This window comes from Anastrepha ludens, chromosome 3 (assembly GCF_028408465.1).
Source record: "Anastrepha ludens isolate Willacy chromosome 3, idAnaLude1.1, whole genome shotgun sequence".
NCBI lineage: Eukaryota > Metazoa > Arthropoda > Insecta > Diptera > Tephritidae > Anastrepha > Anastrepha ludens.
This window is the reverse complement of record NC_071499.1, coordinates 112,703,003-112,730,187: the sequence shown is the minus strand read 5'-3', so window position 1 is coordinate 112,730,187 and position 27,185 is coordinate 112,703,003. Positions and strand designations below refer to the sequence as shown.

At 36.5% G+C, this 27,185-nt stretch overlaps 2 protein-coding genes across 3 annotated transcripts in view; one reads left to right on the top strand and one right to left on the bottom strand.

Moving 5' to 3' along the window:
- The window catches only part of LOC128858817 (mucin-5AC), a 55,658-nt gene that overhangs the window by 5,966 nt on the left and 22,507 nt on the right, over positions 1-27,185 (top strand). The gene's annotated exons all lie outside the window — the stretch shown is intronic.
- On the bottom strand, positions 23,967-25,195 carry LOC128858818 (uncharacterized). The gene has a single exon (XM_054095340.1). It carries the CDS (start codon positions 25,071-25,073, stop codon positions 24,195-24,197), a length of 879 nt encoding a protein of 292 aa, XP_053951315.1. The 5' UTR covers positions 25,074-25,195; the 3' UTR covers positions 23,967-24,194.

Genomic DNA, 27,185 nt, shown 5'->3' with positions numbered 1-27,185 from the left:
AACCGAGATGCTTGAATTTTAGTGCCGCGAGAGCTGGCAGCTGAGGAGCAGGTGGTGAGATGATTCTACCTCATCCTCCATACAGCTGGCGCAAAAAGGGCTCGAAGTGATTCCGAGTCTCACGGCATGTGTACCCCGCGGGCGGTGACCCGTGAGGATGACCACGAAATTTCAGACATGAGATTTCGTCATCGTCAGAATATCCCTCGAACGCCTCCTATCCAAACGTGGCCAGAAGGACTTCGCGAACCTACACGTTCGTGTACTTACCCAGCGCTCGCTGAGTTGGTGCAGAGCCCATCCTTCCAGAAGTAGAGTGCAGGTTGTCAAGGGGATCCCGATCCTCTCCTTTCGCGGACACACCGCCTCACAGGTCCCTTGTCTGGCCAGCTCGTCGGCTTCGCAGTTTCCAGCAATGTCACTATGGCCAGGTACCCAAACTATCTTTATATCGAAGAACTCTGATGCCATCGAGAGAGAGAGACTAGGCATTCTCTGACCAGTTTCGAGTGCACCATAATAGAGCCTAGGGCCCTAATTTCCGCTTGGCTATCGAAGTAAATATTTACCTTCTTAATAGTTATTCCGCTAGTAAGTAGCCAGTCAGCTGCTTCTTTAATTGCGGCCACCTCTACTTGGAACACATCGCAGTGATCCGATAGCCTGAATTTTTTGTTTGGTGGGGAGCTCTTTACAGAAAACTCCTCCTCCAACTCTGACGTCCAACTTCGAGCCATCCGTGAACAGGTTAACCAGGCCCTGTCCCCAAGTGCTGCCCCCGGTCCACTCCTCCCTTGATGGAATATGGGTGGAGAAAGTTCCGCTTGGACTAAGCGAAGGCACGCACTGATCCGTCGACGAGGGGGTGAACTTAAAGTTTCTGAGGATGATTGAGTGCCCATATGTGAGATTGAGCTTATAGCCCAAGTCCTTCAGTCTAATTGCGGTACGTGCAGCGGCAATTCTGCCTGCGATGTCTATAGGTACCACATTTACATTACATTAAGCGCTAGAGTGGGAGTAGTTCGAAGCGCCCCACTGATTCCAATGAGTGCAGACCTTTGAACTCTCTCTAGCTTTTTAACTGATGTCGTCCTCTCTAGTGAATTCCACCAGACAACGACTCCATGTAATAAGATTGGCTTTATTATGGTATTCTAGAGCCAAAATACAACTCTAGGCGAGAGTCCCCATCTTTTGCCAATTGCATCCTTGCATCTATACAAGACGATTGTTGCCTTCCTTACTCTTTCGTCAATAATATTGGGAATTTCCGCATGAAAATTTCACAGTACATTCTTTAGAAAAAGATATTCATAAAAGGAGTTTTTTCAGAGCTTAAAGAATAACCGTTAAAAGATAATAAAGGGTTTTTAATAAGAGGTGTTATTTTGATATTCACAGAAAAATGCTATTTTTTAATATAAATGATAGGATGTTCATTTGATTATAAAGAGGAAGGTATGCCATAATCAAATTGCAAATTGGCTGCCCTATGACCTCGATAGCCTCACAAATTCCATCTTTGAGGTCTTGAATCGACCTTGGGCTGTTGGCGTAGACCTTCTCTTTCACGTGGAATCAAAGAAAAAAGTTTCAAGGTGTTTAATCATAAGATCTCGGTGGCCAATTGTGAGAGATAACACGGTCCGGAAACTTTTCCCGTAAAATATCAATGATTTCGTTGCTTGTGTGGCACGTAGCGCCGTCTTGTTGAAAATAAACGTTGTCCAGATCAATACCATCCAATTCCGGCCATAAAAAATCGTTAATCATCTCATCGATAGGGCAATCCATTCACAAATAACACCTGTTATTGGAAAAACCTTTATAAAAAAGAAATATTGTTGGAATACACATTTTTTTATTATAATCTGGTAGATAATTTCATGGAATATATTTTTTGAATTTGTTATACGGGATATGTTCGCCGCGGATACGAGTTACATGGTCCATTCGATCAGTCAAATTTTTGACTACTTTTCTCAATAAATCTAAGTAATAAATCGAAATGAGACGATAGCCAACGAGTAGGATAGCCATTTGGCTTTAATTCTTGCACGAGCTCTTTTCAACTCCTTTCAAATCCCCCCTTTTCTCATGACTTAGCACCTTCGGTTCCCTTGGACTACTTTTTGTTCCCCAATTAGGAGAAATGGCTGGCGGAAAAAATATTTTACTTAAACGAAGAGGTGACTGACTTGCACTAATCCTATTATTCGGAAGGGATCATCAGACTAGGACAGCGTTTGACCAAGTGTATAAGCTTACAAAGAGCTATTTTTGCACGGACTTTTCAAAAGATCCTCGAATATTTCAATCAGGAACCATAGTTATGCCTGAGTCTAAACGGCAACGCGATTACAGAAATTTTATTATATCTAAATTTTGTGAATTTCAAATCAGTTGGCGCGAAAGTTATTAAGTCGAAAGTCTACCGAAATTCTTTTTGGTGTAGACATGGCGTACTGTAATACTTCCCATAGTAATGAACACGTGAGTAATGCCAAGAGTCACTTAGCCTATGTTTCATGATGGAAAGGCCAGCACTATTTTGAGCCAGTAGAAGGATTTATGGTTTTTCCAAAGGCGTATAGAAGCCACAGTTGAACAAAAGAAGAAGTGAAGGCAATATTTCCTTTCGTCATTGCCCAGTAATTTACAAAACTAAATAAAAATATATTAGAGAAAAGTTTCTGAAAAATTGCATCACAGATAACAAGTGATTCAAATAGGTTTACGTGTACCCTAGTATTTTAGTGTAGCAACTTAAAAAAGTGTCGCAGTATGCACTTACTTATCTACAGTCCTATTTAGCTACTTATTTGCTAACTTACCTTCCTACAAATTTGTACATCAGATTTCCAGATTGGCCTACAAATAAAATAATAAAAATGGTATAGAGGATTGTTTTCGCATATAAAATATTCTACATTCTGCCCAATAAATGGCAATCTTCTAGGAATTTGGTGAGAAAACTGCAACATCTAAACCCTACCTTTTAGTACTAAAAAATTATTACTTCTTATTCTACTGTTTGTTATACCATATTTAAATAGTTGAAACTATGTCTAGTTCTTCGAATAAGTCAGAAAATAATTTGTAGTTTTTCCATTCAGTATTAAATACCTGAATTGTTTATTTATAAATTTTCTTTGGTTTCCATACAATTTTAGCATTCACAGCGCATAACAAAGGTTGAGCGCCATCTTCATTGTCTGATCGAGTGTTCTACGTAAAGAGAGTTCCAATTTTTTGGCATAACAGATTACGAAAAGAATAGTACTAAGTGAAATGTAAAATCAGGTCTTGCATCAATAAGCTCCCGCATATCTCTTTACCCCAACAAAGGAATAATAAATCAACTGCATGCAGCGTAAACAGGGCCGTGGAGAGAGTATTCGGACCCCGGGGGAAACTTGAGATGCGGGCCCCTTCAAATTTTTTTTATTTATCAAAATGCATGTTATGTTATAGTGAAATAACATTTAAACATTGAAAAACTCATTGATAAAATTTTTGATAGAATTAATTATGAAATATTGATTAAAATTAACTTTAGAAAACTCTTCAGCAGATCTGAAATAAAAAACGCAGCTGAAAAAAGTTTAAATTTTTTATTCATTTTGTGAGCCTTACAAATATTTGAAAATGGCTGCCACTATGCTTAGAATTTTCCTTTTCTTGCTTTAGCTGAGGCAAAAGCTTTTATAATATCATCGAAGTCGAGTTTCCTTGCTAACTCAGATTCCAAATACAAAGTTGCCAATCCTGTTACTCGACTCTGAGTTGAACAAGAACGATGGTAGTCTTTGATCCTTGATAAAGCGCTGAACGATCTTTCGGTGCCGGCAACCGATACTGGCAGGGTGCAGAATATTCGCAAAGCAATGCAGATGTTCGGGAACAGAGTATCTAAGTTTTTAGCTGTGATGGCATTCAACAAGTCGAACGGAGGCATACAACATTCCGAATTTCCAGTAAAATTCGCCTTGTACACACTCTTCAAGTGACACATCTCATCACTGAGATTTCTTCCGACACATCAGAAGAATATTTTTTAGCAAAATTTAGAGCTGCTGTCTTAAGTTCTGCTTTTTCAATTTTAGGAAATAGCCACAGGAATGAGAAAATGTTGTTTATGTTTTTAATTGCACTAAACCGATTTTCAAATCTTGAAATCAATTTCTTCGGCTGTCATATTTTCCGCTGAATTCTCAGGTTCTTCATCATTACGTTTTTTCTCTCGGCTTGCTGGTAATGTTGACGAAGAGTTTGGCAAACCTTTTGCAACAGTTTGACATTCTTTTAAAATCGATCCCCATTGGCTGCGTAACAATTGTAGATCTGCTACTAGGCATTCGAGATTCTTTACCTCAACGTCAATCGTTGCTTCTTTTCTTTGTAAAATCAAACTGACGTAGTTTATTGCTGTGCGAATCTTGAACCATATGGAAGACATTAAGACACATTCAAATTTACTTATGTACTTAATAATTCCATGTACACTGGATTGTCATAAATATTCAAAATAACTTGTTTTATGAAGTATCTAAAATGCGAAAAGTGTTCACTGGTTCAGAACGTATATGTTTTAAACTCAAAATAATTGACAAGATTACCAGAATGTAACGTTATTTCACATAGCAAACTTTTCTTGAAAGGGGCCACGCATTAGTTGCCGAAACATAAAAAAATAAAATAGAAGTGTGAAATTGACTGGGGAAACGAATTTAAAAAATTATTTATATAATAACATACCCAGTGAAAAATCAAAAATTTCTAGTCTATAAAAAGTATTATTGCTATCTCTACATTTAATTTTTTATCAACGTAAGGACAAATTGCTTTAAAGAATAACTACGTTTCAAAATTGGTCTTCATTTAAAATACAACTATCTAAATTTAATCTAATCATCACTATAATTATTAATTACCTTATAAATCAGTAGCATAAAATGTACCATTTTAATAAGAGCTCAATAATATACACTTTTGTATCACCATATTATATTAATTCTTTGTAATCGTGATCATAACATTCGATATGGTGACACCAAAAAAAGTCTGTTACGGAACTCTGGTAGAAGTATTATTTACTACAATATATTTTTAAAGCAGGAAATTTCTTGGAATTACCCTCGAGTCCGGGCCCCTCTGAAAACTTGGGGCCCGGGGGAAAAAGTACCCGATCCCCCCCCCTCTCGTCGGGCCTGAGCGTAAAGATTCTGCTTTCCTGAATCCATATTGAACCGCAAGCTTATTTATGCCGGAACTCACACATTTGCCATTTTAACTATGCGATAAACTCATTTGTGATTTTAGCCAATCATAATGGCTATGACTTTTGAAATTATGAAACAATTAAATCTTGATTTCACAATTTGCTTCAGTAAATGCAAAAAAATCCTTTGAATATATATCGAAATTGACATTTCCTCTATTTTATATCTTCCATTTTCCATTTATCGTTTCTTATATATTACATTTTCCGCACGGATTTTAATAACATCCGCGCAAAAACCACAGCATAGCTATTGAATATGAAAAATCAGGTATGTTGCTTGAGTCTTTTGTTTTCAAGACACGTTTTTTCTCGTTTTGGCAATATGTTGCCTTTTTTGCTTAAAAATATTGCTGTTACTTATAACCAACATATCCATTTCCTTTAAGTAAATGTAATAAGCTGAAAAATGAATAAGTACTTGTTATGGTTACCACATTTTCACAGTTTTTTAGTAGTTTAGAGTAATAATAGAAATTATGAATATTAATTTACTGAAGGAAGTAGGTAATTTGTGGTAATATTTTAGAGTGTGTAAGAAAAGGAGTTAATAGGATCGGTAATAAAAAAAAACTGATTAAACGTAGGAATTATTTAATTATAATTTTATTGTATTTGGGAGCATAACCAGGTTCTACGCCTCCATATATGCAAGTAAATAAAACGATAGCAGTTTTCATTGTTAGTAGATGGTTCAATTCATGGTTTATTTGTTTAATAATCTAAAAATGCTGTATTTCTTAGAGACTACGAAAAACAGATTATTGCTAAGCTATTAGACTTATAATTTAGTTACTTATTTAATTTTAATGAAGAAAATGGGAGAGGTACTAAATTCTGCTTTTCAAAATTCTTTTGGATGAAAATTCTGTAAAAATAAAAAAAATAAAAATTCTGTCCAGCCTAAATTCTTTTGGTTCAATATTCTGTATATTATTTAAAATTCTGTATGATCAAAATGATGGAGAACTGAAATTCTGTATATTAAAATTCTGGAATCAAAATTATTTTCGATCAAAATGCTGTAAAAATATAACCAAATGAGCAGATAACCTGATAAGCACATTTATTTTATGAATAATGGAATTCTGATTTTATAGAAACAATGGTATATATATTGTACATACGTCAATTAAAGAAAAATTCAAAAATTCATTCAAAACAAAAGTTATTACACTATAATGGCGAAACAATTATTATATTATTAAATTTTTAGCAATTCGCTTTAGAAAAGAAACATGCCTAAATATAAGCCTTTTTTTTTGTTATTCTTTTAATTCTGTTGTTTGCTTTTACAACCGTCTTCGTTTGACTAATTTTGTGACCATTTTGAATTTTAGCTAGTTGTGCTTTCGCACAAATCAGCTCGCCTTTTAGATCATTAATTAGTTTGTACAACCCTGAGTTTCGCTTCCCAACAATAACTTTTAACCGACGATGCCAAGCCTCAATACTGTTTTGCGTTCTGGGGAAAGCGATATTGGACTCATCGTGCACTGACCAAAATTTTGGTGGTATTTTGGCTGGGAGTTGTCTCGAGCTATGTAATTTCTTTCAAACCAAGAGCAAAACTGTTTTGTATCTTCGTCTTCAAGAGTACTATAAAGTTGATTATAGTACTCAGAGACTTCGTCGTGAGACAAAAAAAGCCAGAGCTTTTAACATTCTAATATGTAAGGAAAAATATGAATCATTTCGATATTTCCGAACCAATCTGCAAACAAAAAAAATTAAATATTCAGTACTTTATGGTAGTTGGGATGGAATTGTTCAGTATATCAATGTATTACACAATATACCTTTCTTTTTCTATTTTACGCCAAATTATTTGACTAAAATGAAAGAAGCATCCTTGCAATCTCGTATCGGGAAAATATTTTTTGGCAGCCGATATAATACCTATCTCAAAGTCACTAAGAACTCGTTTTGTATTTAATTGTATGCCATATCCTCGAGTAAATTCAATGAGCTCAATGAAAAACGTCTCATAGCTGGTAAGTGATTTCCTGCTCATAATGCAGAATACGAGAGGTATTATTTGCCCTTCAACCGGACCATGTATGGAAAAGAGTTGTCGCATAAAGATAGGCACCACATCGAAAGTGCCATCCATGATCCAACAGTCGCTTTCATCAAGCAATTGCAATGATGATTTAGTACCACATATAATCATACATTCATTGTGGAAATATTTTTCTGACAAAATAAAAAGTTCATTTTCCAAAACATACAAACTTAATGGAATATCTATTTCTTCTATCGAATTTGGTTCACGAAGTCCTACTTTCGCTCTTTTTATCCTGTTAATTTTTTGCTTTTGAACACTTTTCGTGGGTAAATAGTCACGGCTGACGGAAATGGTCTCAACAACAGATTTCTGGATTATTTGGCTAGTAGCCAGCAAGCTTGATTTCGCCAACTTTTTCACCAAATTATTAGCTTTTACGACATTGACCTCATCTGGAAACGGTTCATGGGAGTGATCCTTTGAATACTTTGTAATCGTATGCACATTTTCAATAAGTGTTGTAACACGACGCGAACGACATTTCTTTTGTATTCTTTTAGAACAGGCCCAATTATATGTTTTTTTTGTAGATTGCGCCAAATAAAAAAAATATCCGTCAACACAGAGCATATCTTTACTTTTATTAGACTTAACAAGAGAGAATTTCACCATATTAAACACAGTCAATATTTATTTATACAAAAACTTTTATTATTTCTTTAAATTTGTAATTTTCCCAAACTTGATTCATGCACGTTGGCCAGCCACTATCAATAGAACTAATCGAAACTCTCTTTGTAAACTTATTTGACCTGCTGTAAACGAGAAGCAAAAACAAGACCGCTGGGTTTGATTCTGTCGTTGTCGTATTGTGTTTCTATAAATTTTACAACAAAAAAACGTACAATGAAAGAATGGGAATTGATTAAAACAGTTAGGTATTTGAACGAAGTATACAGAAAATATTGCAATTATTCTACAATACTTTTCAGCACGGTTGCTCGAATTTCATTCACATTGTTTCTGAAGCTATAAATACATACAAACATATGTACATTTGCTTTATGTAAATCTGTTTTGATAATATAGGAAACCATGGGTCAAGACAAGTCATGTATTGACAGTATTTAGTTTTGCAAAACTCTATATTGAAAAATCGGAAGAGCATATGGAAAAATAAAAAAAACGCGCACTTTTTTCATTGACTACTTATTTTTATTTTTGTCTAAAAATAGCCATTACTGTCTGTAGGGCACAAAAAACATGAGGTCGAAGTGTAAACCTCTTATAAAAATATATTGTTCGTAATTTTCGGTTTTCACTGAAAAAAAATTATATTTTTAAAAGGAAAAATTTTAACAATTCAAAGAAAAAAAATAAATTTCCAATACCGTTGTCTCGAAAACTTAAGCCAGTTTAGCAAACAGAAGGCCCCGGTTTATTCAATGAACTATCAACACCTTTGTTCAAATTTTGAGTTTGTAGAGTGTTATCAGTGCATTATCACAAAAAAGAAACATTTCCAGAGGATTTGAAGAGGACCAAAGCAAAATTTTCCACTCCGTTATGTTCCCTACTTTTGCTTTTACTTGCTGCCACGTCAGGGTTTTGTTCACAGATTTTATTTCACTTTCGATGCAACGGCAGACGGGCTCATGGTCTAGGGCTACCAGAGATAGCAGCAAAGGGGGTAGATGAAATACCAGCAATTGTTAAATCAATGAAGACTCTATGAGAAACTTTGTCGAAGGCTTTCGAAAAGTCAATGTAAATATGATCGACTTGGACACCAGTCGAGAAAGAATCAATGCTGTATTCACTAAAAGCAGCCAGATTAGATAGACCAATGTTGATTTGGGCAAATTAAAGAGTTAGCCGCAACGCTCAGTTTTCCATTGATTGGGTGCTAAAAAATTTGGAAATAGTCGATAGCTTTGAAATAGGCCTGTAAATGTCTATTGTAATTAAATTTGTATTGCTACTCTTAAAGGAGGACGTAATCGATGAGAGCTTCCAGGCGTCAATGAAACTCCCGACGATAAATATTTTTTTCTTATTTTTTGCCGATGAGGAGGTTTAAATGGCCTAACGAATCATCGAAGTTACCGACGCGGCGATGGTATGTCCACAGACTAAAAAATTTCCCCTCATTAGAAACTGTCGCCCACACTGGAACCGCTTTCGCATTACTTCAAATAGGCGTTCCATCTTTCTCATTACAAAGTCTATGCTTTTTTGCACTCAGGTCCCGCTTTTTCATGTGATAAATATTTGTTGAATATGATTTATGTTCCAATACTTCAAAATTATCAAATGTTCGGGCTAAATAGAAGAAAAGTAAGAGTCGTAAGTTGCAAAGAAGCAGCAACGCACCATTAAGGGTTAACAACACTTTTAAAAATATGGGCCCGCGTAGTAGGCATGATATGACGCCAACCGCATGATAGTCACGCACCATAATCATCTGTCACTTTTCGTGTCAAACATTTAAAAACAACATAAATGCATGGCAGCAAACAAACACAATAATAAATAAGAGTAAGAAAATTGTAATAAAACCGCTGAATCTATAAAATATAAATATTACGGAAAATACAACTTTGCCGGGTACAAAAATTTAATAAAACAATTAACGGCCAATTTACGCGCTGTGTGGAAAAGCCATGAATGGATATATGAAAGTGAATTTGTGTGTGTGCGTGGATTGCGTGTTTGCGTTAAGTGCACTTACGTGACGTCAGATATTTATTGTTGTACAATTAAATTACGTCGCCACTTTACATAATCACAATAAAAACCAATTTGAAGCAAAAATGGAAAAAAATGAAAAAAAGTAATTAAAAAATAAAAATAAAAATGCAATATCACAGCCAAACTAACAATACTAAATAGTTAAAATATATATCTACATGCACACATATGCACACACACGCATACATATAAAGCAACAAAGAAATAAACGCTCGTCAACATTTTAATTTCCATTAAAATGGGCGTACCAAACACTTACAAGCATACACACACACATACATACATACATACATATGCACACATAACATTTATTAGTATGTGAAAGAGTGCTTTCCAGCTGAATTCACACATGCAAAGCAGAAAGTCTTAAACCCAAAAAAAAGTAGCATGAAAGCGCAACAACAAAGGCACATAAAGCGGTGGAAAAAGTGTGTTGCTATATACTCGTACAAATAAATATATGCATGTGTGTAGGCGAATGAAAATAAAAGTGACAACTGCGAAAGTCAACATTGCTTTAGAAAAAGTGTACGCATGCGCCGGCATCGCTCCCAGTCACTTGTCTGCCCTCAGCCAACTCCTTCTACCAATGCTTTTTCCACTTGCCACTGCCCGCCTAAGCAATTCAAATTTCATACATTTTATTTGTTTTACAATTATGTGAGTTGTGGTAATGTTTTTTATTTTATTTTACTTTTTTTTTAAGACACCTGTTTATTTACTCTCTTATTACTCACTCCCCTTTTTCGCTGCTGTCTTGCTTTTGTTATTGTTTCAACGATCGTTATAACATTTAGCCTGAAAAAATTTATGGCATGTCAAGCTGCTCTCGTCTTCCCTTCGATTTACCAGTCAAGTGTTAAGTGGACGTGAGCGCTTTTTCATTCAGCTGTTAATCGCCGAGCGGTGTATTTTATTTGGAATTATTAATTTTTTTTTTGGCTTTACCTTTTATCGTCGTTGGTAAAATTTTATGACAGAAAGCGAAATTCTTAAAACTTTCGCTTTCGTTTTTAATGGAATGCGTTATGAGGTTGTTAATTTTAGTGCTGAGTTAGCTACAAGTGGTTGGAAGATTGAATGCCTGCTCAAAAGTACCAGAAATCTCTCATCTAAGAGACATAGTTATTATTTTGGGACACTTTTGAAAAAACGAGTTTTTTTGTTGGATTTTTCGTTAGTTCAGGTTCAAAAATTTATAATAAAGGAATAAAGGTCGCCCCTTAAATTGACTGAAAAAATGTCATCTTATTTTTTATGATAATAAAATAACTATATATATAAAAGAAAGTCATGTTAGTTACACTATTAATAGCTCGAGAACGGCTGAACCGATTTGGCTGAAAATTGGTGGAGAGGTAGCCTAGAACCAGGAGACGGACACAGCATACTTTTTATCCCATTCGAACGCGTTTCCGTGAAGTCACTATAAAATGTGGCATAATAAAAACGCATCTGATATGGAATAACAAAACGCAAATGACAGCTAAACGTAGTTTGTCTATGGTTAAGTAGAAAATTTGATAATATAAATTTTGTCAGAAATAAATAATCACAGTAATTTGTATTCTATTTGAATCATCATTATCAATGCCGCGACCAAGACAAAATAGACAAATCTTTCCCAACAAAGCCGTAATGCAAGAAGGATACGAAACATTGCGAATGAAACGACTGGAGAAGCACAAGGAATTGCCCGTGAAGAGCGCCGCGTTAGTATGGCTCGACTTCGTGCTTCTCAATCACAAGAGCAAAGCGAGGCAGCCCGTGAAACGGCTCGGTTGGCAATGCGAAATCGTCGAGCGAATAACAGAGATCAACAAGTAGATAATTTTCGACGCACAAGCAGAGAATTATCAAGTGCTGATTTGAATCGAGCAGCGTTTCGATATGATTGCAACACTGATTACTGCTTGCATCTTAGCGTTTGCCAATGAACCTTATTTGCGAATATTGTGGTGCATTGAAGTTTTCCGGAGAAACGCCCGAATCGTGCTGCCTTAGTGGAAGAGTGAAATTGCCATTATTGACTCCGCCACCTGAGACATTGCATTCATTGCTTTGTGGCGAAACACCAGAATTACGTCATTTTCTTGCAAACACTCAAAAATACAATGGTTGTTTCCAAATTACTTCATTTGGGGCGGACATTATCGAAGAACGAGAGTTATTTCGACATTCAAGGTATTTATTGATTTGTTTTTGAACTTACTATAATTATTCATACGTATTATGTTTGCGGAGTATAAAAAAAGTGTTTATAAATAAAAAATACTGACTTTGATTTTTATATATTAGATTCAAGGACAGATTCACTATCGAATTGGATAATTGCAACCTTTTGAAGATGCACAGCATAAATTTTTACAAAAATACTTCATGGGCAACATGGAAGAACAACTTGATCGACGTTAAGGGATCAATGCAGCAATGAAAATTGCAATTCTGCAGCAACTAATTCATGAACATCATGCGTTGTTCAGCCTGTTCAAGAGTGCTTTGGGACGCATGCCAAATGATGACTACAAAGTCGTAATCAGAGCAGACCATCTGGAACACACGAACACACATTTAACGCTCCAACAATAGATGAAGTTGCCATCCTGATTGTTGGTGAAAACTTGGAAAAACGCGATATCGGGCTTACACGTCGTCATACTGGGCAAATGCAACAAATATCTGAAACACATCGTTCATATGACACGTTGCATGTTCACGGGTCGGAAAACCATCTGCGTTGTTTGTTCTTGCACCTGATAATAAAACAAAAAATGTCGTGTATCACAAGGTGCTTAACTAAAGAGTGCAATCTATTAAAGCTTCATTGAAATACTTGATTAATAAAAAAATTAACTTAATAAAATCAAAAATCTGCTTTTTTATTGCCTCTAGGGCGGATCAAAGTCAGCCGGGCCAGCTAGTTTATATATAAAGAGCGACAAATTTAGAGGTATAGGATTTTAAATTGAAATAAAATAACGAAAATTCGAATTTATTTTTGTGTAGAATCTTCTTCTTAGCTTCATAGTCCTTGGTGAACCATTGCTTCCTTCACAGCTTCTTGCCATCGATCTCGATTTACAGCCACTTCCATCCAACATTGCACGCACATTTTCCTAAGATCAGCTTCCACATCTTCTAGCCACCTTTTCCTCGGGCGTCCCCTTTTTTTCCTCCAATTCAGCAAAGATCTAGTGCCTTTCTCATTGATCGCTCTCTTGGCTTTCTAGCCACATGTCCAAGTCATCTAAGTGGTTGAGACTTAATAAATCTTATAGTTTCTTTTTTAACTATGTCTTCCGGTACGGCATTGTGCCTAATGCGATAAGTGCCATCTGCCAGTTTAAGGGGACCATAGATCTTTCGGAGCTTTCTCCTTACAAAGCACATTAGCTGTTTTGTCTCGTTAGCTCTCAACGTCCATAGTTCACAGCCATATGTAAGCACATGTCGAATCAGTGCTTTATACATTCTTAATTTTTGCTCACACGATAATATTTTAGATCTGAGCAATTTCAGATTAACATTATATGATTTGTTGGCTGCTCTTATTCTGTCATTGATTGCTACCGACATGCCTTGGTTGGCTGATAATGTAAAGCCCAGGTAGGTGAATTCATTTACATATGGGAATGTGTATGCCTCACACTCCAGATCATAGGATACAATGTTTGGTCTTGATTGGACCATATAACACTGTGGGCAAAAAGTAAAGTGAATTTGGTTGTAAAATGAAAAATCTTTATTTATTCTTTTAAATCAATTTCATCCCCTTCAAAATAATCCCCTCTCGATGAAATACACTCATGCAAAAATTTTTCCAATCCCCGAAACATGCCAAATAGTCCATTTCCGGTATAGCCATCAGCACCTTCTTCGATTCAGCTTTTTTCTCCTCAATCGACTCGAAACGCGTTCCCCGGAGTGGTCTCTTGAGTTTTGGGAATAGCCAGAAGTCACATGGACCCAAATCAGGCGAATACGGTGGTTGCCGAGCGATATGCGTGGAATTTTTGGAGAAATGGTCACGAAGAACGAGTGCAGTGTGAGACGGTGCATTATCGTGATGCAAAAACCAAGAGTTGTTGGCCCATAATTCTGGTCTTTTTAGACGAATTGCTTCACGTAAACGACGCATAACGCTCAAATAATACTCCTTATTAACAGTTTGGCCAGGTGGAAGGAATTCATAGTGCACCACACCACGAAAATCGAAAAAAACTGTCATCATGACCTTTATTTTTGAACGACTTTGACGTGCTCTTTTCGGTCTGGCCTCGTCTTTAGCACGATATTCGCTTGATTGGTCGGTTGTTTCAGGGTCGTAAGCATAAATCCAAGCCTCATCTCCCGTAATGATGCATTTGAGCTTGTCCTGATAGTCTGAAAGCATTGTTTCACACACAACAACGCGACAACTTTTTTCCAAGAAATTGAGAGTTTTCGGTACCAAACGAGATTTGACTTTTCGTAGGCCCAAATGGTCTTTCAAAATGGTTTTCACAGATCCTTCTGATATTCCGATCATATCAGTAAGGTCTTTAACAGTCAACCGACGATTTTTGAGCACTAAATCCTTCACTTTATTGACGTGTTGGTCATCTGTTGACGTCGATGGTCGTCCGGAGCGCTCCAAGTCATCAACACGTTCTCGACCCTCTTTGAAGTCTTTGAACCACTTATAAACATTTTTCTGTATCTCTTATCGTGTGCCAGACTTGTTCAACTTCTGTTTCACCATGCGTACTACTGGTGAGCCTATTATACATTGCTCTAATTCGAGTCTCTTCATTTTCAATTATTTTTGCTACATTCCACTTATGCATTTTGGTATTGCTATTGTTATTGTTTGTTAAGGTGATTCTTTGTCGTCATTTGCCTATGACTAGATAATGGTTAGAGTCACAGCATGCTCCCCTTTGTGGTCTTACGCCTATAAGCTAGGTGGCGTGTCTCTTGTCCACTAAAATATGGTCAATTTGGTTTGCTCTTCTTTGGCCGGGGATTTTCCATATCTGTTGGTGTATTCTCTCATGGTCAAATGCTGTTCTTCCTATCCACATATTATTCGACGCTGCAAAGCTGCACAGTCGTACACCGTTGTCGTTTGATATTTCATAGATAGAGAATTTTCCTGCAACACATTCTGTTTTTTTTGGTGTAAAAACAGAGCGTCGTAATAAAATTGAACGATTTCTAAACGTTGTTTTGGTGCAAGTCTTTCCATCATAACATTTTAATGAATACTGAAAAAAAGTATGTATCTAGTTTGACAACAGCTACGCGTAATCTGCCAAATAAACCTTATTGGAAAATATATCTTCAATCTGATTACCCTTTATATAGCAGAAAACGGTGTGATCACATCTCTCTGTGGGCTCTCAAGATAGCATCGATATCACTCGGTGATATATTGAAATTCAAGTGCCTTGTAATACTTCACAAAATCGACGCCTCTCAAGAGCATCCGCATCTCAAAAATCGTCTTCAAATTAGGCAATCGTCACGATTACAACAGCTTTTGCACTTAAAATTCACTTCTGTAATATCTGAACGTCAGTTTTTCGCCTGTACTGTCCGCCTATGGAACAGACTGCCCCTTAAGCTCAGGGCAACTAAAGATGCATTGCACTTTAAGTGGCTAGGGGTAGTCAGAGGCCCGAAAAATTATGATTTTTAAAATTGCTGCTTTAGAGGCTTCAAAAATCGATTTTTTCGTGGATTTTTTTTGGGAAGGAAAGAAATATTCGATTGAAACGAAACTTTCAGGTTTTATTGCTATATATTTCAACAGTCTTCTCAAATTTTTTCATTAAAATATATGTCATATTATGCCTGGTAAAAGCATTTTGCCGAGGCGCCTCGAGTGTGCATGTGTCGTGCGGCGGGAAAGATGCAGGTCGCAGTTTTCTTCTGAAATCAAAAACCCAAAATAATTTTTATTTAGGTATAGTGTAGCTTCTAGTTAAACCAAGAAAATTAAACAAAAAGTGAGAAATTCAACAATTTTTCGCAAATTAAAAAAAAAATTTTTTTGAAAAAACAGATCCACTTCAGACTGTTTAAAAAGTGGGTAAATCATAACTTCCTTAAGGTTTTTAGGTTCAACTAGAAGAGAATTTAGTTCCGAATACAATCAATGTTATCTCGTTTCGATTGGACGTTTAACTTCTTCCCTATCTTTCCTGCCAATTAGAAAAAATCGTAAAAATAAAAAACCGAGAAATTGCACTTTGAGCGATCCGGCCGCTCGTATGCCTGCTCGATGCTTGCTCACAATTTCTTCTGTAACTCCGAAAATATTTTGAATTTGCTTCTGAAATTTTGAGGACACATTCTTGGATAGTTTGGGAAGACATTTATGCAAAAAAAAACTCGATTTTTTGAAGCCTCTAAAGCAGGCTCCCCCCTTAATTGCTTTATTTTACAATCATGTTTCGACTTGACTTTAGATGCTTTCCATTTCAATTCAACCGGGCTATTCGGGTCATGTTCATCGATTTCGATGTAACTCAAATATGTTGCTCTCTAGTCAAAATAATGAGACACGTATTTTTTTGTTCGCCCGAAAAAAAATTTTTTCAAGAGTTATCGGCAATTTTGTTGTTCGGCTCAAAATCGATTTTTTTCAATATATAAGAATTTTTTTTTTTTAAATGCCCATAACTTAGTCAAAAATGAACCGATTTTAATAATTCTGGGTTCAAAATGATCGTCATTATAGGAGCGACTTAATGTAGAAACAATTGCAAAAAAGTAGTTGAAAATTTTTTATTTAGCAAAAAAGAAAAAAATTGAGATTTTTTCGAAACTCAATATTTCAAAAAGCGTATTTTTGTTTTTTTTTATAACTTTTTCCAAATCAAGAGGACACCTCAAACTTCAATTGAGCTGAATGCCCAGTAGCTAAAACGAGTTATTTTTGAGTAATGAATTTTTGAGTAAAAACCCTGTTTCGCACTTTTTGTTTTTTGGAAAATAAAAAATGTTCAACTACTTTTTTGCAATTGTTTCTACATGAAGTCATTCGTGTAAGTAATGACGATTATTTTGAAGCCAGAATCATTCAAATCGGTTCATTTTTGACTAAGTTTGGGTGGAGCCCATTTCTCCAAAAGTCCCATGCGGTGATGCTCACAAGCCCTTGGGGATTCATCTAAATCAATCAATCGGGCAAGAGAAATTAGTTTTATTAAAATAGCATTACTTAAATACTATGCACAGTAAGGGATAATTTGTACTATTTCATTATTAGTATCTACTCTACTTCGCTAAATGCTTGTATTACTCTCCCTTTTTCTTCAAATCTTACCCCTCATGAATAATATAATTTAGTTTTAGTTTAATACATTTTAGATGTTAAGTTCAAATTGTATCAATTTTTAACTTTTTATGCATTATTTTGCATTACCATTAGTGTCTTATACTGAAATATAACCTATGGTTGTTGGGTTAGACCAACTAAATAAATAAATAAATAAGTAAATATTTGCTTTTCTATCCATCATATTTACCCTACGGCCAACCTTATGTAAGTTTGTACTAAATAGTGCGACTTACGTAATCCCGTAGAAAGTATAAATATGAATAATAACTTATTGCACTTGCCAGTACATGCGCATAAAAAAATTCCAAATTAGGTGCGACATCGCAAAGCATGCATATGTAGGTATGTAGCCATATGTACTACAGCAAGTTTGTCGCTTAAGTCTTTAGTGTAGTGCATGGCCGAGACCTCGGTGATAATTGTAGTTGACTTTTGAACATTTTATTATATGTATTTAAATACATGCGTACATATACCTGAATATGAGTAGGTATTTTTTCGAATGCTGGATATGTGCGTTTGTGTGTGTGATCTTACATACTCACTTAAATAAGTGAGGGGAGATTCACATTAATTTTTTTTGTCGCTACTCATATGCTCCCAAATAATTGCGTGTGTGCGCACAAAAATTCGCTTATAACTTTTATGCAATTGTCGCAAAGCACGCAGTCGTAAACACTTCAGCGCAATTTAAGTTATTTAATACAGTTTTGAAGTGCACAAAAAGCAAAAAAGGCAAAAATGCGCACCGGCAGCAGTAGCATAACTAAGAAAAAAATTCAAATGAAAATTAAATAATTTTCGAAAATTACATCAACAAACGAGCGCAAGTAGCAGAGGTACAAAAACAACAATAGCAATAACAACAAGAAAAACATCCACAAATCAGCCAACAACACCACGGCTGCTGTTGCGTTGATTCCTGGCGAGGCATTCAAACGTTGCTGCAAGCATTAAATGAGGCACAATGCATACGTGCATGCACACACACACACCCATAGAAATGACTACTATGTAAAATGCATGAATAAAAGCGATAAATGTTAGTTTGTATTCATCGCTGCTTGTTGCATGTGCGAATGCTTACACTTTGTATGAATTTTCGTTATGCCAGTGCGCTGTTTCCCAAGCTCGGCGCACGTTTTATTGCCTGCAACTGAATTTTTGCCTTTTTCTTGTTGTGGTTAACGGTGTTGCAGCTTTGCCACTACTTGGACGTGCATTGTGCAGCATTGCCACGTGTAGGTAGTCACGAATAGCCTCTATGCAATGGCACGTGCCTTGCGCCTTTAAAGTTTTTGCAGACCTACTATATCAGCTCGGCATCTATGCGATGCAGTATTTGAATGCCTGACTCTTGTTTTTTGTATATTTTTTCTGTCTTCTTTTTGTCTGCCCTCATAATAGTAGTACCATAGTTTTTGGTCAAGTTGCATGACATGTGAGCAGCCATTTGTGTGTTTTCTTCAGCAGTTAATTTTATTGCTTCTTTGAAGGCTTTCAGTAAAGAGTTTTACTTCAATTTTTTTTTAATCAATTGACTTTTATGTAGTAAGGTTAGGTTGGCTTGGGTTAAAATGGGCTAGGTTAAGTTATATTATATGAGGTTAGTTTAGTTCAGATTAGTTTAGTATAGAAATGTAATACCGGATCCTAGTACTCCCGGACCGTCCACTGATTGCGCTTTAAATCACATTTTATTGTCACATTGTCAACTCTTTCGCCTTCAAAATCGAGGTAAAAACCATGTTAAGGGATAATAAATAAAAATTATAAAATACTTTCTTACAGACTTATAAGTTTTGCAGGCTTGGGTTAGGTTAGGTAGTGCTGGTTTATCTGTAAAAAGATCTCACTTAGACCCCTAGTGTCCATTATGTTGCAAGCATACACCAATTTTGTGTTGTCCCTGAAGATCTGGGCTTAGATATGAAAACCTAAGTTTTCATAGCCTGAAGAATTTACAAGGCTTGCTTGCTAGGGAGTTACAGTCCTTAGCCGGATATTAAGCAGGGTCGTTCCGGTAGCGCAAATGGTAATGGTGGGAACGTTTTAAAATGTTGGAAACTAGTATTTCTATGTGATATAGCTCCCTTGTATCTTCTTTTTTCCTCTTTCCCTCTCTTTTTTTCTTTAATTGTATCAATATGAACGCATTCTCAATTACCCGTCCAAGTGATTCTACTTTTTTGAGGGCAACTATATAAGCCTATGCCTCAATACTCTTGGCATTGGACACCTTGACGTGTTTCAAGATAAATTTTATATGCATACATACACACATATCTAACTAATTATCCAATTAGTCCCACCTCTCGCTCGCTCCTCTCTTGAGCGCATTTTCTGACCAAAATTGCCAGTTGTTTTACCAATTTCGTCCACTGGCATTGAATGCATTCTCATTTGGCACTCATTTCTGATATTTGCTTGTTTTTCTATATTTTTTCCAAACAGTTGTTTTACTTCAGTGGCTAGCATTTCATTTTGATTTAGCTACTGTTAAAGGTCAACGAAATACTTAGCAAACTAAACTGATTCGAAAAACGGCTGATTGTTTTGTTAGCGTCACAAAAACCCGCATGACAACAATTTAAGTGCAAACAGAGTGTTTTGTTAGTATTTGTTGCTATTGTTTTTAGCTACATTTTTCTTAGTTATAAATTTTTAATTACATTTATGCAGATATTTTTCGATTTTGCATGAATTTTTAATCAGTTTTTTCGCATCCGTCGCTTTTTTTTGATGCAAGGCGCTATAAACAAAAAATAATTAATATTTTGAAATACGAAATGTAAGCAATTCCGCAATTTTCTGCAATAAATTAATATTAAATATTGTTGTTGCTTGTGTTTTTTTTCAAATGACGAAATATTTAAAATGTTTATTTTGTGCTTGAAATTTCTTTTCCTTACCCTAGTCACATATCGATTGCAAAGCCCATACAAGGTGCCGTAGTATAGGAGTAGCCAGCAAAGTATTGTGGAGATTCAATGGATATCACTTGCATAGAAAGTTTCAGAAGCACTGTATTCATACACTGCGTTAAATAACTGAGACTAACGAGGACTTATTGACAATTCGCGACAATTTATTATTTTTCATTTTTTTAATAACTCTTTTATGATAATATAGTTCATTGTGGTCGCCGTAGCCGAATGCGTTGGTGCGTGACTATCATTCAATAGGGTGCGAAAGTTAGTAGGAGCATGAAACACCAAATAAAAGAAATGGTCATTTTTAACAACGGTCGCTCCCCGGCAGGCAATGACAAACCTCCGGTTGTATTTTTGCTATAAAACAGCCCCTCATAAAAACATTTGCCGTTCCGAGTTAGCATAAAACTGTAGGCTCCCAAGGCGCAAGACGCAAATCATAAATTGGAGGGTATAACTAGCCGAAACCATTATTTTTCTTTTCGCTCTTTTTCATATTAGACACGGAGGACTACAACTTAACTCAAGAAATAAAAAGACATGCAGTCATCGTCGTTATATGTCAAACCCACACAAATTTAGAAATCTCTAATTTTCTTAAGTGCGCCCTTTCATAAGGTTCGCTGTGAATTGGAAATCATCAGGCGGCGATGCAGAGCCTCTTTCAAAACGCAAAACATATTCTGCCACTGACAGATCTGCAGGACTTATTCAACAAGTGCAAGCGATCATTGACGAGGACCCTTCGAAATCAATGAGGGACTTTGCGAGAGAGCTTAATGCTTCTAGGGGTCTTATCAGTTGAGTTGTCATGGAAGATCTTCTACGTTATGCGCAGAATATAGTTCATGTCGGAGCGAGAACAGTGAGTTATCCGATCAAACCACCTTCTAAACAAAATTAAACACTCTAAACCGCCTGAGAAGTTATGATTTTTTTCTGAGGAAAAAATTTTGACGACGACTAAAACCCACCGCAGAAATTACCAGAATGATAGATAACTACATATGTTCCAATCTTACAAAGGCTCCTGTTGTCATGCACACTAAGTTTCCAGCCACTGTTATGATTTTAGGTGATTTTACCAACAAAGGACATGCCATGCCACCAACCTTCTTTACTCAAGGATGAACCGAGTGCTGCTACACATATCGAGGTTCTAAAGGCAGTAACCCTGGATTGATAGTGTACACGGTGGCAGTCCACAAATCTATTAGGAAGCCTCTGCTCCTTAACTCAAAGCGATGGCGACACAAGATTGGATGGCTGAAAGTTTCCATGACCTGATAACACCGAACTGATAGCCGCCAAGTGGGGGTCCCAGATGAGCGTGAAACCAGTAAGCATCCTTATAACATCATTTCTTCTCTGAAGGTTACAATTAATTCTGTTATGATCAATATGAATAAGGAGCATTTGATACGTGAATGCAATTGTTTTCGGGCACGGATCGTGAAGGCTATTGCAGCTACTGGAAGTTTTATTGTATAATTTTATAGATATAAAATGTGTTAATGTTGTGTAATAAACTCGTGAATCCACGCGATTTTTGAGCGACTTAAGATTACACTTTATTATAAAAAATTACAAATGACTATAGAACCATGAACGTGAACAATCGAATAAGCGGTCACTATTTGTATAGGCGCATATTTGGACTTTTTTTAATTTTTCCTCACGAAAATTGGCTTTCTGAGAGTCGAGACCTTGAGGTTATTTAGTGTAAAGTTTTCAATTAATATAGTCCCACCGGAAGAAGTCCAGAACTGCCAAATCAGGCGAGCGAGGAGGTCAGTCGAAATCGCTGTTTTTGGAAATGGATCGCCGAAGGATCATTGCCTTGAGAAAATTCATAATCAGTCGCACCGTGTGGCATGTTGTGTCATTGTGCTGGCACTAATAATACTACAACTGATTTTCCTCCGTGAATTGCTACAAAGAGTCGGTGATTAAAACCGATATCGGTGATCATAAACCGATATCAGTCACTATTGACAGTTATTGCACGGCACCTCGTTACCGGATAATGGTCAGAAAATGTTCATAGTGGACACCCCACTCCTAAATGTATATTAAAATTCGTGGACTAGATGTAAGGCTATAGTTGTAAAACATTTTGAGTTTCCTACTCTACCGTATTTACGGGTAAAGAGGATGGGGGGTTTAAAATAAGTGCTCAAAAATTTCTATGGGAAAAATACAGCAGATGGCTTTCAGCTCTAATCGCAAAGGCAGAAGAATAGGGGCAGGAAGATATGATAAGGTTTAGGAAAAGGCCAATCTCTCAATATCCATCTGAAGTAAGTCCTACTGTTCTGGAAGCTTAGAAGGAGGTTTACGTCTGACGTGCTTAGAGGTGGTGCATCACTTCATCTCCACTAATTAAGTTGAGAGCTTACCTAGTAATATGGACTTGTCCGCGGAAAAATTGCTATGATTAGGGCTCTGTAAGGTATAGCCTCCATTTTGTTGATATCTATATGATCAGTAGCATGGAAGCGATATATCACAGACCACTGATCTCAATTATATTTTTAGTACACTTTGCTTTAATGTTTGGGTATAGCGCCCATGATTTTAGCTGCCTAAATGAAAGAGTTATGTTGCAAAACCTTGTAAATGAGAAACTATGTAATTTTCTTTTGCAAATTTCTGGGGCTCAAAACTCGAATCGGATTTTGAGATGGCGTTTTTTTGGTGTCCTTGTCTAGCCACATGGCAAGCTTATTTTAAAAATTGGAAATAATGAACACAAATACAATTTTTGTTTTGTATTTTTTGCTTTGTGCGAAAGAGTAACCACCCTCTGACTGGCTTCACAGTCGCGCATCCTCTTAACCCAGTTTTCTTGGACCTTGGTTATGGTTTCTCACATTATTATTCGTAAGATAATTTGCTCGATATTCGCCTTAAGAGCCTAAATCGTTAATGAATTATTCGCACCTCGCAAGAAAGCGTCTAACGGCGTCAAATCGAAGCTCCAAGGGGGTAAATTGACATCGCCGAGCTGGCTGATAACACGGTTACCGAACTTTGCGCGCAAAAGATCGATTGTGGCGTGGGCTGTATGGATTGACAAACCATTCCTTTGAAAGTAAAGATCGTCCGAATCCATGTTTTCAACTTTCGGGCACAAAACATTGTTTATAATTCGTCTTTAGCCCTCACTTCCCAGCAGAATTTTTAAAGAAAAATGGGCCAATGACGCTACTGCTCCAAAATCCGCAAGAAACTATTCACCTTCTATTGGATTGACATGATAACTGCTTAAACGATTTTGGCCGATTTTCATAAATCGTGCCAGTCGTTTCTTTCTCGTGATAACCGGCGCACAAACTGTTACTTCCTGATGATACATTGGCTTCTCAACGAGCATTTGTGGGTTTCCGATCCCTAAATGTGACAGTTCTGCTTGTTGTGAAGAAAATTTCTCCACGTTGCTCAAGCGTAAGGCGGTTCACTTCCTTCCACGAAAATGAGATATTGACCTTTTGTCGAGGCTTCCAGCGGAAAAGGTTATCGCTGTCAAAATAACATATAATTAAATCAATATACTATATGGACCACCATGTCCAAACAATTCCGCAAAATAGTACTGTCTTAAATATATTATAAATATATTCAATTATAAGTTCAGCTTAAAAATATCTAAAATAATTTACGATGAATTTAGTTTAGAAATATCTAAACTAGAATCATAAGTTTAATATCGGAAAAGTGGCAACATTTCGTTTTTGTCCATAGATACGGTTTATCGTTTATTTATACGCCTTGTTTACAATTCTATACTTTGGAAATTTGTTAAGGAAATTTTCAAAAATGACACTTTATTTTCACAGATTTTCTTTCCTCTATCGATCAGCTGTGTGGGCCCAAAACGACATTACGAATTTACTTTACTGCTAGGTTAGTAGCAGACTGCCTTTTGTTATCCATGTCCAGTCTTTTACTACTGGTATCCGCCTCCTCTTCTATCTCTGAACGTTTCTCGTGCTTCAGCCGATCCTCTTCGTCGTATACATGCGGTGGCGGCAAGCGGTAGAAGGGCGTTATCGGCTCTATTTCACGCTCGTACAACACCATATACATTTCGTCAATATCGCGCAACGACTGAAATGCGCGCACACCCTGATTCTCCAACAGCGAATATATGAGGTGAGAGAGCGCATGAAAACCGGCTGCCTCCGCTTGTAGCTGCTCCTCCAATGTAGTGCCAACAAAGGTGACATGCGGCATCAACAAATGGCGTGCCACTTCAAAAATGGCATTGAAAAATTTCCGCATGAAGACAGCATCCGCTTTTAGCTCGGATCGCATATAATACTCGAATAGATGCAGGCTATTGCAATCGCGATCTGGATGTTCCTCATAGAACTTGAGCAAGTGCATGCGGCGCAGCAGCATAAATTCGCTGAAGAGTGTGGACGTGTCGAGCACCTGCAGCCATATGGTCCAGGAACGCCATTCTTTCGTCATCAATTTGACGAGCGCCACGCCGAATATCTCGTTGGTCTTTTCGTCGATCACCATAATGCTGCATTCATCGCGCAGCACATGCATCACGTAACGCCGATAATACTCCTCCACATTGGGTAGTTCGTGAAGTTTTAGCTGTGCATAGAGACGGTTGGGCTTAAAGGAATGCTCCACCATATAATCACAAATGCGTGACAATGACTTTTGCGGTATATCACGAATTAAAACATTGCGTTGCTCATCGTCGAGCGTCACGTCTTTGTGTCTGTCCCAATAGATTTGCAGAGACATCATTTTGAAAAAGGAATTTAGATATTGTGAGCGGCTTGATTTTGTAGTTCAAATATTTGCAATTTTTACTTGAATTTTCCGATATGAAAATTATAAATAACGAAAGAGTACAAATTGTCAAATTTTAAAAGCGAGTTGCTTGTCAGAAAAAGTCAAATAAAATTATCTGGAATTTTTTTGAAACAAAATCAAAATAAAGATAACTTGTCAGTTGTGCAATGAGTTCCTAATTCCTAAAACACATTGGAAAATGGACAAATAAAAATCATACTGAATTCCATAGAAGCCGTAGAAACTTTCTTAAAACATATCTCTTCCTAGCAGGGGTGTAATATTTAGAACCATTCTCGAGGAAATCTATTCGTAGATGGCTACATATATGAGGGAAAAAATAATTTAAGTTATATTTTATAATAGGTGGCCCCCGTAGCCGGATGGGTTAATAGGGGACACCATTCGGAATTCTGAGAGAACGTAGGTTCGAATCTCGTTGAAAAACCAAAATGAAGAAACAGTTTTTCCTAATAGCGGTCCCTCCTCGGCAGTCGATGACAAACCTCCGAATGTTTTTCTGCCTTGAAAAAACTCCTCATAAAAAAAATCTGCCGATCGGATTCGGCTTGAAACTGCAGGTCCTTCCATTTGTGGAACAACATCAAGACGCACACCACAAATAGAAGGAGGAGCTCGGCCAAACACCCAAAAAGGGTGTATGGGCCCATTTTATATATAATATATACAAATAACAACAACACTTTTATTTTTTTTGGAAAAGTCTGCTGATTTCTTGTTAGCAAGGAATTTTTTTAGCGCCGGTTAGCACGAGAAAGAAACGACTGGCGTGTTTTGTTAACCTCGGCCAAAATCGCGTAAGCGGTTATCGCGCCAAACAAGAAGAAGAAGAAGGAAACTTTTTGTGGCGTCAATAAAGGAGTTACTTGTTTTTCAACATCACTAAGATTAGAGGGAAACTATAAAATAGTATCTTAATTAATATTTAGATCTACAATCTATGACTCAATTTTTGGCACGGTCCACACCAAATGGTATAATTTAATTTTTCTTTGAACCAACTAAACCTCTCAATAATGGACAACGTCCGAGTGAAATTCTGTCAAGGAAAATTTACTTATAAAACAATTTTTTATGCAAGATACAAACCTAGAAGCCTCCCTTGTAGAACAAAAATAGAGAATAAAAGCTTGACTTAAGATAGAGGAGAAGTTCCGCTAAGCACATTGCAAAGCGTGTACAGTCAGCGTTAAAAGAAAATGTATCGATAAGTTTTGACTTTATATTTGCTAATTTTGCACGATATAAATCAAAGTTGCAAACTTTGTGTAAAATCAAAATTAAAAATTCGAAATTTAAAATTTTTTCCTAAGAAGAAAGAAAAATTCCGGATATGCAATTTTATATATACATATATATATAATTGGCGCGTACACTTCTGTTAGGTGTTTGGCCGAGCTCCTCCTCCTATTTGTGGTGTGCGTCTTGATGTTGTTCCACAAATGGAGGGACCTACAGTTTCAAGCCGACTCCGAACGGCAGATATTTTTATGAGGAGTTTTTTCAAGGCAGAAATACACTCGGACGTTTGCCATTACCTGCCGCGGGGCGACCGCTATTAGAAAAATGTTTTTCTTAATTTTGGTGTTTCACCGAGACTCGAACCAATGTTCTCTCTGTGAATTCCGAATGGTAGTCACGCACCAACCCATTCGGCTACGGCGGCTGCATTGCAATTTTATAGATCATTTTATTTTTGCATAATAATGTAAAAGTTTCAAGTAAGTAAAAACTCACATTGATTTTTGACAATTATTTCTTCGGACGGTGTTGGATGTTTTCATCCATATAGAAAAATGTGGAGTAGGCGTTAAATGTAGGAGATGAAAAAGACGGCCACAGACAAGATTTTTAAAAATCAGTATGATTGTTGACTTAATTGAAACTTGCTTTTTACTATACCAAAATTTAATGGGCTATTAAATTGCATATTTGAAATTTTTTGAGAAATTCTAAGTAAAAAGTTAGAAATTTTATGAAAATTTACCGCATTCTTACAAATTTGGTACAAAGTTTGAAGGTTTGATTTATATATTGTAGTTT